The sequence below is a fragment of the Nothobranchius furzeri genome, chromosome 10 (genome assembly GCF_043380555.1).
Source record: "Nothobranchius furzeri strain GRZ-AD chromosome 10, NfurGRZ-RIMD1, whole genome shotgun sequence".
NCBI classification, from domain to species: domain Eukaryota; kingdom Metazoa; phylum Chordata; class Actinopteri; order Cyprinodontiformes; family Nothobranchiidae; genus Nothobranchius; species Nothobranchius furzeri.
In genome coordinates, this window is record NC_091750.1 from 46,534,228 (window position 1) to 46,548,030 (window position 13,803).

General features: G+C 42.5%; 1 protein-coding gene across 1 annotated transcript in view; it reads left to right on the forward strand.

Annotated features, from left to right (window-relative positions):
- The first annotated feature begins 1,506 nt into the window (after window positions 1-1,506).
- The window catches only part of ephb4a (eph receptor B4a), a 57,132-nt gene continuing 44,835 nt past the window's right edge, over window positions 1,507-13,803 (forward strand). Inside the window, exon 1 of the mRNA XM_015960814.3 lies at window positions 1,507-1,815. Within this exon, the coding sequence (XP_015816300.1) occupies window positions 1,737-1,815 (79 nt within the window). The 5' untranslated portion in view covers window positions 1,507-1,736. The remainder of the gene's footprint in view (window positions 1,816-13,803) is intronic.

Consider the following 13,803-nt stretch of genomic DNA (forward strand, 5'->3'; position numbering starts at 1 on the left):
AGATGCACAAAAATACAATAACAATGTAGGATGTCAGGGTTGTTCATTGTCAAAATAAAAGCATCTCCTGATGTCGTTCTGCATGAAGCATGTTTCGTTCAAGAGAGATGAGAGATATTTAAGTTATTGGCACAGAAATACAGGTGAAACTGGAAAATGAGATTATGGTCAACAATTCAGTAATTCAGCTTAGACTGAGAAACCATCTAAAAGCTCAGGAACCTTTTGCAGGCATTTTGGATTCATTCTGATGAAAGTGTGGCACTTAGAGTTTAGAATATTGATATTTTTCACAATATTCTAATTGTTTGAGGTTTTGAATGTGGGGTTTTCATAAGCTGTAAACCATAATCAACACAATTATAACAAACAAAGGCTGAAATATCTGGCTTTGCAAGTAACAAATCTATCTCATATATTAATTTCACATTTGTAGCTGAATTACTGACATAAATTAACTTTTGCATAATTTTCAAAATGTTTTGAGTTTCATCTGTAAAAACAACAAAAAGTGTGATACGCAGAGAATTTTCTATTGTGTCACAGCCTTTCCACATAAATATGAGGAAAGTAAGGCGGCCACTTGTTGATTCTCACAGTAGAATTGAAATGTTTTTTGTTTGTTTTTTTCATTGTGGAATCACAATTTACCAGGGATTACAATAAATCGGAACCACATTTTTTAAAAATATTTATACACTTTTTGAACCAAATCTGGTGTGATTTTTTTATTTATCCCTATCAAATATTTATTTCTTCTTCTATTATTTTTCAAATGTATCCTAATTAAAAAAGCTTCTTGGGTGGTTAAATGTTTAGTTTTATTTTGAAGGAGCTTACAGGAAACACAATATCTTGGAGCGATCCCTTGACTCCGCTGTCATGGAAACCAGAGAGGGAGGGGCTAACTGGTACCAGTCGACTTTGGGCTTGATGCGGAGATGTTAGTCCTCGGTGACCAGCTTCCAGCAGCCGGTCCTGGGAGCTACTTCCACACACAACTTTTAAGTACCATCTTATAGCGGGCAGACTGGAACTAACTGGCCTTTTCTGACTCCTCCGGTCTGATTTAGTGTGAGAAACCAGGCCAGGCTGAAGCTCTCGCGCTGGATCCCCTCACCACGTCTGGTACAGATTTTCTTAAATATCCGAAGCCAGGTGTTAATATTCCGGTTTTTGGAGGAATTTAAAGGAAAAAGCAAGCCTCATTTGGTTGGACTACATTTGTTCTCTCTGAGAAGACGTCGAGAGGGTGATAAGTAAAGGTATGAAGCCACTAACTAACAGATGTGGTGCCCTGGTTGCGATTCCATCCTGCTCGGTTATCGAGCTGTGAGCGGGGGGGAGACTCCTGGGGGAGAAGTGGTGTGGAGCACAAAGAGCCTTTTAATGCCAACCATTCAAGTTCCAGCCATGAACTCCGTTTGCTGACAGAAGGACCGAGGTCGGAGTTCAGCTGCTGGCTGGCTTCAGCTGTACGCAGAGAAGACTTTAAAAGCAGCTGGAAGTTGGACAACTTTCCTCCTGCTGCCTCTTACCTAAAATAAACAACCACAGTCAAGAGAGCTGCTTTATTTTCTGATAAATATTTGGTGCCACTGGTGTTTTTTTTCTGCTGCAGCCAGCCCGAGGCTTCTTCTGAACTTAAATGCGGACTGGTGTCAAACCAGTAAGCGCAGAGCCGAGCTGAGGCTGTCAGTGGGGTTTTAATCCAAGTCCATTCATTTTTCACCACCATGGAGCTGATCTACTGGAGCATGCTGCTGCTGGGAGGCATCTTCTCCAGCTGGACTCGTCTGGTTGCTGCAGAAGAAGGTGAGTCTGAATTTCTTCTGTTTCTGATTTTTTTTAGGGGCGAAACACCTACAAAGGTGTTTGGAAACAAAATATCTTAAGATTCTACATGAGAAACTCACAAAAAGTAAATATCACAGTTGCATTGTTGCAGGATGTGATCATAAATCTCAGAATTCATATCCAAACGTTTCCATAAATGTTCAGTTCAGTGCTACCACAAAGCTAAAACAGATGTTGCTTCCTGTGAGAATAATCTATTAAATGCAACAGTGAAACACTCAGAGCACTGGAGTAAAACTGGTGGGATTTCACCGGGTTATTGTAGAGAGCTTTTCAACTTTTAGCACAAAGCTCTGGAGACAAGCATCAAAAACTCTGGATGGAATATAATATCTGGGTTATAATTTAGATTCATTTTAGGAAGATGTCTTCCCATTAACAGGAAAATTCCTCAGATCAGCTCCGAGGACCAAGACGGTCCGTCATGATGCTGAAGGAAATAATGTTTCTCAGATGATTTGGGTTTTTGTTAGCAGGTACTACTAAGCATCATCAGCATACGATTTTTGGATAATTTGCTTAACGAAAAAATGGGACTATTAAGTGCAATGGGCCACCCTGGAGTCTGTGTCTCTGCCTAATAAAGGGAAGCATCAGAGCTGTGGAGTGAACTGAATCATCACTGGAGTCTGTTGAGGATGCCGCTAAAACATCTGTCTGCAAAACCCTTTTTATTCAGGACAGTCTCTGGCAGTAATGGGCCTGAGGTTAAAGAAGGATCTATACCAGGGATGTACGATATATCAATATCAGAATCGGCAGACGTTAGTTATTTTTTAACATATGTGTATTAGGCTGATAAGATTTCAGTTATCTGCTGACTTCAGAAGCATAAATGTCAGTGTGTGTGTGTGTCTGTTATATATATATATATATATATATATATATATATATATATATATATATATATATATATATATATATATATATGTGTGTGTGTGTGTGTGTGTGTGTGTCTGTTTATATATATATATATATATATATATCACACACACACACACACACACATATATATATATATATATATATATATATATATATACATGTGTGTATATATATATATGTGTGTGTGTCTCTCTATATATATGGACGATACAGAAAAAAGTATATCGATAACAATTTTGTTTCTATTGCACCACATGTTTATCCATAGATATATTGAACTATTGATGTATCGTCCAGCCCAAATAATATATATCGGTATTGGCAAATATCGGTTATTGTCCGTAACAGTGATATTAATATTGGATATCTGTATCGGCTCAAAGATTTCAAATCTCTACTGTTGTTTTTTAAATGCAGGGTTAAAGGTAACCCACCACTCCTTTATGTTTACCACTGGTTTTATTCCAGCGAGGCGGATAACACGACTGGTCCCAGTTTGAGACCATGGTGCTAAAAAACAAAGGTATCTTTAGAACAATGAACAATAAAACATACCCATAAGTATGCTCGTTCCACCAAACAGGAACACGGTGAGCATGCATGGCTTCACATCTTCTGTGGCAGGAACCACAAATCTGTCAGCTGTGTCTGGTTTGAGGATTCCAGCCTTTTCCTCTTCCAGAGACAAACATTTAGTCCACTGCTGGGCTCTGTATAAACATGCAGCACTTTGTGACATCACCACTGGTTTCATTCAGTAAGATTTGTGCAAACACACCCTTAAGGTCACCACAGCTACTAAGAGCCTGAATTCTTGCGGGTAGGACTTGTTGACTTTGTAGTCCGAGGAAGAGGCTTGGGATTTTCCCAGACTATTAATTTTGGTTGGGTCGACTCAAATCTGGGAGAAAGGCCGTTGGAGGAGAAGACAATAATGCTTGTATTGTTGGATTTGCCTTTCTTGTTGAGACATATCTGGAACTTTCCCTCTGATCTTGCTGGAAGGTGTCTTATTATTCTTCGGAGGTAGAATTACTGAACCCGAAGTTTAGGTCTGCATCACCTTCATTAAACATTCTCAAGGTGATGGTTCCAACTGGCGCAGCTCTGAGTGGAGAACCACCGCAAAGATGGAAGCTGAGGGTGTCGTAGCGCCTTGTCGACTGACTCCAGAACATCTGCGTCTCGCCAAGTGTGAACAAGATGTCTGGTTTTCGTGTCTTGGGTGGCGGCCCGCTCCTCAGCCAGCACGCTCCGGATCATTCTCCCACTTGTTCTCCACCTATTAGGGAATTCTGTAATGAACTGATGGGAGGGCAGATGAAGCTCTCAGCTGCCAAGTCTCTCTTCCTTTTCCAACTAAAGGAGAAATGACTCACTTACACACACCACTGGCTTGTTCAGTATGAATCCCGCTCCCCTACGCCTCTGTGAAGATTAAAACACAGACCTCTTGATCAGATAATTACTTGGCAGCAAATTAATAAAGCGCTTTGGGTGGAAAGCTATGACGAGTCCGTGCATTTGCCAGCCTCTCACACTGACACAGCCTTTCTCTGCTATATGAAATATGTATAACATGCAGAAGAGTAAAACCAACACATTAAACTGAAACAGCACAATCTTCTTAACCATTATTAATATTTCTTGTCAGTAATGAGGGCCTAATACAAATTTAAAACATATTTGACCGTATAAATGTTAGCTCTGAAGATCCCTTATCCTCCCACGCTCAGACGTAACCTATAAAGTCCCCATTTTGTTTCTCAGCACTTCTTTATTCCTGGCTCACACCGTTTCTCCCTCTTACCAATGACACAACACAGACAATGACACAAACGCTGCAGTTGTTTCCACCCGTTTCAGTCCAGAGCAAATCAGATCTGTTCCATCTAAATTAGCATTGTGTCGAGCCTTTTTGCTCATTTGTGGAACAGGTTGGTGGAAAGCCGTGACTTCATTCATCTAGAGCAGATTTGATCTAAATAACCAGAAAATTGGACAAAGAAAGTGTAAATGAACGAGTCTTCCCATCCATTACACTAAACCGTCACAGTTCTCCGTTGGGGTGCCGGTAAACTGTAATTAAGTAATTTAAAAGCTCCCTTCGTCTACAAATATAATGAAAACAATTTGCACATTGTGTGATTGTGGCTTTGTGTTTGTTTCCTGTAATAATCTCAGGAAGGTTCATCTTTTCTCCCTTCATTTCAGCTCAAAGATTTAGGGAGAAATCAGTCCCGTGCACTTTCTCCTGAACTTTTCCATATCAGGAAAGCATCTGTTCCTCTGTAGATAATGTGAGGTTGGAAAATGGCACACAAACTTAATTTGATCTAATATCTCATTTCCACCGTGTTGAACAACTCCGCTTGACTTTCTCTGTTTTGGCACCATTGACTTTTCAGTTGTTTTTTTTTCCAAATGCTGGTGGTTTCAACGGTATATTAGGACCCCGAGCCGATCTTGCACCCGAGCAGATCCTGTACCGACACCGGCATGTAGGAGACATGGTCAGTCTATGGCTGATTTTCATGGCCAATATCCAGACATTTTCCACCTTATTTTCATGCTGAAATGTCACTAATAACATCGGTTGATGCACAACGTTTCTGAAGCTGAATTAGTTTTTGAACTCAAAGTTTAACTGTTAAATCGTAACTTTGTGCACTGCTCAGCGTTAAAGTCAGACACCCAAATAAAGCTAGAGTATTTATTATGCAGATGTTAGAAATGAATGTAAAAATATATTTAATTTAAATTCTGCAACAGCATTGAGTAGTCCAAACATGTGCCTGATTTTAAATCAGCTTTACCAAGGAAGAATATCAGCCAATGCCAATATATAAAAATGGTAAATATCTGCCTGATATATTGGGCTGATTTGTCGATATATTGAGCCAATATATCGGCTGATTGGTATATCGGTCTACCCCCAATTTCTACTTTATTCTGCTAATTGTTTAATTTTTTGCTGATATTTGAATCGTAATCTCAAAGCTGTGAAAAAAGCAACAAAAATCCTAGTTTATATTCTGAGTGGCCTGATTTAGCCTTTGTAGATGTTTTCTATTGAACATGTGGAATCCAGCACAAACCAGTGATTAGCACAGAAAGTACTTAACGTGTTTGTGTGTACCTCAGGGGTTGAAAGAGGCAGCTGTTAGAGGCTCCTTAATTCATTTGACTTATAATTCTGTCCAAACGGATTCAGTTTGGTTATTTTATTAGCATTTTGGTTTGATAAGTCTGAGAAATGGTTTTGTCAGCGGAAACAGGAGGAAAAGCTTATATTAAATATCAGTTTTGGGATTTTTATGAGGAGACTCTGAATTATTCAAATGAACATGTAATAAGATTTGAACGTCAGAAAAACACATTATTCTAGCTATAAGGATAACACTTAAATAAGAGCAGTACAGTTGAATCGTGTAGCTTTTATGAAACATTTGCTGAACATTTGCACGAATGTGCCTTAAACCAACGGTTAGTTTTCATTGCAAATCCTTTCCCGACACTTGGAATTATGTCTTCTTCAGTATGGAATGTACCTGCAGCTGTTGCCCCCCCCCACACACACACACACACACACACTCCATCTACAAGTCATAGTTTTATTTTATATGCAACACAAGAGTGCAGCTGCCAGTGTAATTTGTTTAGCTAAGGCCTGCCATGTTGCTACGATGAGAGACATCCACAGCACCTTTTTAGGTCCTGGAGATGGATAGAAAAGCAAAGTGTCATCCTGTTTCGTGCTGTCTCTTTACACAGCTGTAGCGCTTTGTAGCACACCACCCTCTCTAAAGCCAGAGCAGACATCTACACAAAAGAGGTGGCATTAACGCATTTTTGTTTGGCTCCTGAAAGGACGCAGCTCCGGTCTCCCTTTTGATCACTGAGCTCACACGAACCCAAGTTAGTGAGCCCAAAGCAAAGCTAGAGAAGTCTGATTCAGAACCGTAGGTTTCTAATAGAGTCTTCTGATGTAGAATAAATATAAACATTTAAATAATAAACTCACATCTATCCGTGATCTTTCTTATTAAAAGGATTTTATGCTATTTTTGAGTTCTGTGTATGATTAGAGTCCATCCAATGATCATCAATACTGATATCCAGTTATTCCAACAGCATTCTTGCTGCTGCTTATTGACTGTAAACACAACAAGACGAGGTGAAATATGGGCCGTACGGCTAGGTTAGAGGTAGGGCTAACTATCATCTAAACCAGGTGTGGCCATCAAGGTCAGAGGAAGTCCATCAGATGCATGTCACTTAGATTATAACAACATCACACTGACATCGCACACCCGGTTGTTACAGTGACAATATTTTTGTGATATATTTTGCTGCCCTGGTTAGTGTGGGGGTGATGACATAATTGTTTTCAAATCTTTAAAGATATTTATTCTGGTTTTTGAAACACATTGTTTTGATGCTCCTGAAACTTTGTTTTCAAGTGGGTGCGATAATGAAACCAATAAAATTGTTTTACAAAACATAGTATGAATGTGGACAAAAACTTAGGAAGTGCTGAAATGGGAGAAAATACTATATAACACATAAAACCTAGCTTACACTTCTCCGTCTGCGGCGGTGTGGAGACACGCGACGCCATTATCCGTGGTTGCAAGGGCTCTCCAACAGGCAGAGTAGAGCCCAATTTTCTAACTATCCATTGAAAGTGACGGAGATGGCAAGCTTGTGATTGGTCAGGACGCCACTTCCTTTAACTTCATCAACAGCACCGCCATCCCCCCTCCAAAAATGAAATGGGAGCCGAAGGTATAACGTCAGACACAGAGCAGATTGAACCCCTTCTCTGAGAATATAACTGTTAATCCAACCATGACTGAAGGAGTACAAAGATACACAAAGTACTTTTTATTTATGGACAGAAATTACAGAAAACATGGATCTGGAGGTGGAGACTGCAAGAAGAGGTGGAGGAGAATGAGAGACAAATTAGTTCGCTGCAGCTCTTTCCTCTGATCTAAACAACTTGGACAAGTCTTTAAAACCACAACAAGAAGAACGGCTTAGAATGATGTTTGTGTCGTCACCGGACGCCATCTTTAACTTCAGCTAAAAAACTACAGCGTTGCGTGACATAGTCGTCATTTCTTCCTTCTTTCTGATTGGTTATTTTTGAGCTTGCTAGTCCCGCCCCTCGTGGTGCTCTCTGCCTCTGAGTATCCAGACATGTCGTCCTCTGTGTAGAATAGACAGAGGGCGAGTCTGGCTGGCCTGACTAGTTGTGTACTGATCTGAAGGTCCGAGGTTCAATCCCAAGCAGGCCAAGATAGTACAGCCACAAAGTTGCCTCCTAAGCACCACCGTGATGCTCCTCAGGGAGTTTGGGTCAAATGAGGAGAAAAAGAGGGGATTAATACAATTATCATTAGTTATTGCTGTTATTATTATTATGCAGTAAACAATCTGTCAGCATGTGGAACTACCGTAAATCCTCTAATACAGGCCCGGGCCTGTATTAGAGGATTTACGGTATCTGATGTGATTCAGTAAAAATAGATTTCTGTCTAAAAATCTGGTTCAAGGGAACACTGTATTATGAATTTTTACTCGGGGCCTTTTTTGCATCACATTTACTTCGTCTCTGTTTTTAACCAAACACTGTCTGACTTGTTATGCATCATTACATGCACAGTAGCTGCTTCACGTATCTGCCTTTGTATAATGAGGCCCAGGGCTTATTGGACCTATATATATGACAGCATGATCTTGACTAATTTATCAAACACAAGCTGGCTGATCTATCTTCTCCTCAGGGATTTTATTTGCAGAGCAAACGCAAGAAAAAAACCTTGACTACAGTCTTTTCCTCTGGGAGCTGAGAGAACCCTCAGCGTGTCCCTGAAACAGCTCAGAAAGAGCCTGGTGTAAGCAAAGAAACCACAACTACAGGTACCGAAGGAATGTTGAGACACGAAGGGTGTCTGCTTCGTTTTCTGTAGAACCTGAGCAGCATGTAGGAGCAGAACAACTGGAGTCTGGCAGAGAACAAACATAGACACGAATAAGCTTTTTACGGTGACGGCACATCATGGAATTACACAAGCCGTCATCAGCGATAAGTAGTCTGCTTTTAGGGGAGGTTAGACTCCATCATAGCACAATGGGCACAAGAATACAATAATGCAGCTCCGTGTAAACCAAACCTCACCTAGAGTCACGAACGCAGAATGGATGCTTTTATCTAAAAGTCCTCACTTGAGCCCCAATCCTCTCTTTCACAGACATGTACCCTTTTCTTTTGCTACCCTTTCCACGTCCTCTGTCTCCTTGATGTTTGACTGGTGCTTTGCTGTTTTCTCTTGCTGACTGTCTCCCCTGCAATGGAAATGTGGATCGTTTCCCTGAAATCCCTTTAAATGGAACCGATTTTTATAAGAAAGGGATTTGCATTTAAAACACCCACCCCACCCCCTCCTCTCTGAAAGCATGTCGCCCATCATCCTCAGCACCTCAATCCAATGATTAGCTTCCTCAAGAGTTAAACAGGCATCTGAGTGCCACAAGTGCTCTCAGTCCGTGTCTCTCTCCGCTTTCCTTCTTCTTCTCTGCCTCTCAGAGAAGGATTCATGTGACAGCTGGGAGTTGCAGGTGGATGATAGTTCAGCTTGGTGAGAGGATGCACCCCCAAAGCCCATACATTCATGTCAGGCGTTCGGTTTGGAGAGCGAGTCTGTCTTCCACCCACACGTTCTCCTCTGAGAGTGGGACACAATGGGGACAGGCAGCAGCAGTGAGGGAATGAGGCCACAGCCTATCAGCCATAAGCACCAAGGAGAATGGCATTTTTAGCAGGATGGGGGGGTTTCTCTTTGAAGTGAGTCAAGGAGAAATGGGGAGACTAGCGTGAGTCAACGGAAGTGTGAGCACAGACAGGGGCAAGAAGGTTGCATGTACGTGCACGTCAGCGGTGTGCATAATCAGCGACGCGTGCACACTGCCTATTTGCATCCTTTAATAAGACACACTTGGGGCCAGATGTATGAGATGTGTGCAGAGGGTTGAAGATGTGATTATAATAAAGGGGTTAAAAAGGCCTTTAATTAGGAAGCAACAACAGAACGGGAGCTCCTGAGCTCAGGTTTGTCTTGTTTTTCTATCTCACGCCCATCACTGCTGCTTTTTAAAGCACACTGAACACTGTTGGAAAATGGCTTCCACGTGCCACTGTTGTGCTTTGCATGGTGCAATTATTGTTGCTGCATCCAAAAATGGAATGAAATCCTGCATGAGAAGAAGCAACGAGAACACAAACCTTAATGTAAAAATGTCTCTGCTTGAAGTGAGAGCCGTCAGTAGACTGGATTTGATTGGAGCCTAGGATGTCTTGCTCCCCTGCGTCATGGATTGACCTACATCTTGTGTTTAAAATGCAACTCACCTGGTTCAGCATCAGTTTAGAGATTTCTTGCATATTTGCATCCACCTTCAGGTGCGCGCACACCTTGAGGATGTCTCTCCGGGCTAGTTTCCAGATACCAAGTGGGCTCTGCTATAAACAGCATGACGGAGACATTCCCGCGCGCATGCTGCCTTCCTACATCTCACACAGCTAAGAACTTTAGGAGGGAGTCATGCTCTAAGATGGAGGGGTGGGTTCGTTCAATTAAAGTAGCTTTTAAACATCTCTTCTGCCTTTTTTTTTTTTTTTTACAGCTTGGTGTCTTATTCTTGCACAGAAAATTCCAGTTTTCTCTCCCTGCCACTAGATCACCATCATATGTCTCTGCTATGCTATTGATTCAAAGTTTGGTCATGAGTGTAATTTCAGGCTGTTTTTAAACTACAGAATCCACTCCCTGCTGAACAGAAAATGTCGCTGGCTCAGAAGGCAGAATTATGCTTTTTGTTCTCTTGCAGTTGGCTTCACATCCGACTCAGAGTTTATCTACTTTCTAGATGTATCGGTCACCAACACACAGACAATTGGTGTTCCTGGCTTATTGGAGGAGCAAGGCACAGACTGATGGAGAGAATTAGCTCTCAGTGTGTGTGCAGTTGCTTGAATACAAAACAGTGTGGTGGGGAGGAAATTCTTGCACAGAGTCAGTTTTCTTGTATCTTTACTTAGATGTGTCAATCCTTAGATGGTTTATTTAGCTGGAGTCCGCACTGACTTCAAGCTGTCCACCTCCCACTGCAGATTAGTCACTGAAAGCTCTGTGCGTGTGTGTGTGTGTGTGTGCTTGTGTTTGTATGTGTGTTTGTGTTTGCACGTGCATCTTTATTGTGTGTGTGTGTGTGTGTGCATGTTTCTTGCATACATGTGTGTGTGTGTGTATGTGCTTGTGTATGTGTTTGTGCGTGTGTGTGTATTTGTGTGTGCGTGCGTGCATGTGTGTGTGTGCGTGCGTGCATGCATGTGTGTGGGCATGCATGTTTGTGTTTGTGTGTGTGTGTGTGTGTGTGTGCATGCATGTTTGTGGGTGTGCACGTGTATGTTTGTGTGTGTGCGAGCGCACGTGCGTGCATGTGTGTGTGCATGCGTACATGATTGCATGTTTGTGCGTATGCACGTGTGCGTGTGTGCGCGCGCTCGTGTGTGCATGTGTGTGTGTGTGTGCGTGCATGCTTGCAAGTTTGTGTGTGTGTGTGTGTGTGTGTGTGTGTATTTTGTGGACATTTTGGGGGTTAGCTCAGCTGTATCTGTGTCTGTGTTCTAGTGTAGCTTCAAACACAGGTGGAATTATAAGGGCTGCATTCCATACCTGACTCTTTAGATGCTTGTTGTTATGTAAAACTGCTGATGAGCTGAACTTTTAAGCCGGGTGTACACTGTGCGACTTTTTCACTTTTTTGAGCCGATTTTCCAGTCGTGCGAGAAGCCACGACATCGGGGCGAGTTTTGCGCCGAGCGGTCGTGTAGTGTACAGGGGGTTACGAGAGGCGATTAACACCACATGACCAGCCGCCGATCAGCAGTCGTGAGGTCGCAGGGACTTCTGGTGTGTTTAATATTTTGCTCGTCCCTCGTGAAAGGTAGTGCTGCCCTCATTAATAAAACCATACTTTACCAACTATTTCCAGTAAAAATGGCTGCTGTGAAAGAGGCCTAGGGCAATAACTCAGCAGACATTGAGCAAAACTTGGGGCTGTGAGTTGCAGAGCCTCTTCCTTGGCAGATACGGATTTTACTTTCAAACCTTGCAAACAAGGCGACTTCATCCACATGCATGAACCGCTAGGCCCGTTTTTACCATCTTAACATCTGGATACTTTTACCGGACCTTTAATTCAATTTTATTTCTATTTCTATTCTTCTATCTGTAAACTTTCCTGTTTTAAAGTAGGTGAAATCTTTTTTCACAGGCCAACAACATACATAAAAAATTGTAATTCTCTTAAATGAAAATGCAATATCTCACCTATTAACTTTAACGCTTTGGAGCAGAAAAGGTTAGTAAAACCAAAATAATTCAATCCCAGTTTTCTGATGTCCTGCGATGCTCACCTGTTCCAGCCAGACCTGCATCTGTGGGGTTAAGCCTGAGTCATGCTTCTGCGTCAGTGCGGAGACATGCAACGCCATTATCCGTCCTTGCAGGCCTGCTGGAGAGCCCCGCAAGGACAGACATAGTCGAGCTCTCTTTTCTAAACATCCGTCCGTCGAGATGGAGAACGCAAGCTTGTGATTGGTCAGGGCACCGCTGTCGTCTACACCGCCGCCATTGCGCCCACAAAAACATAAAGAGAGCCGAGAATAACTAGCGGCAAACACGGAGAAGCTTGAAAAATTCCTCGCGGAAAAACTAAAAATTTGAACGTTTAATTCCCCCGTCATTGAAGGAGTGAAAAGATGCGCAGCAAGCGTTTTATTTGTGGACGGAAATGACAGGAAACGTGGGTTTAGAGGTGGCGAGCGCATGAAGAGGTGGAGGAGGATGAGAGACAAATTTGTCTGTGTTAAAAAGTCTCTTATATACAAAAAAAACCAGGATACCACAGAACAGCGCTACGCCCTCTGTTGTCCTGGCGGGCAACTGCTTTGCAACACTCCCCAGGAGACGAAGAAGTATGAGGGCAAATTGTCTCAGTCTGTGCGTCTCTCCCTTTTGGAGCGGACGGAGAAGCATGACTCAGGCTTTAGGCTCTGAGGAAGGAGTTCATCAGTGAGAAACAGTTGCTCACACAGGTTTGTGCTGCTGGACATGGAGAGTATCTGGACCACGCAATTGGTCAGTGTGTCGGGGAGGGGATAAAAGCAGCAGCAGCCATAAAGTCAGACTGACTTTGAGTGTGTCTCTAAACTGGAATTTCTCAGTCTGGAAGTTGGTCGGTGCACTTTCTATGTTGACCGAGAACAGATTACTGAGATGTTAAAATCCATTTCTGGGCTTCAAATTCAGCTAATTGCTGAGTAAACTCTGCACTGAGTAAAGGTTGGTTTATGCTTGACGTGTCCGCGAGGTCCGCACGGCTCCGCGCGGAAAAGTTGCGTCATTTTGCGTCATTTTAACAACCACGCCCCTCCACCGCGCCTCCGCACGGCATAAAATTTCCGCAACGCGCACCTAAGAAATTTTCTACGTGGACGGTCGGACGCGGAAAAACATGGCGGTCCGGCAAGAACTAGTATGGCAGAGGTTCGTAAATACAGACATTTGTATGATTCAGCTCTCAAAGATCACTGTGATCAACATGTTGTTAATAATTCTTGGAGAGAACTAGCTCTCACTGTCGGAAAAGACGAGGACGCTGTTAAAAAATGCTGGAATGCCATGTTGTAAACAGTAATTTCTACTTCTACTATGGTGCAGTGTTGGATGCATGCCGTAGAGCTCCATGCTGCCCCGTTCAGTTTGGGAGAATATTGGCTCACCGCAGAGACGAGCCGCATGAACCATAAATGCTGCAAGTTGTGAAGCGCGTTCCATCCGCGAGCCGCATCACCAAGCGGAAAGTGAATGCGTCAAGCATAAATCAAGCTTTAGAGGAGTGTTTTCAGTTTGTCCGAGGCAGATGAGGTAACGCTGCAGACGCTGATGCTAGTAGCATGGACTCTAATGACTTTAAAGACATACTGGT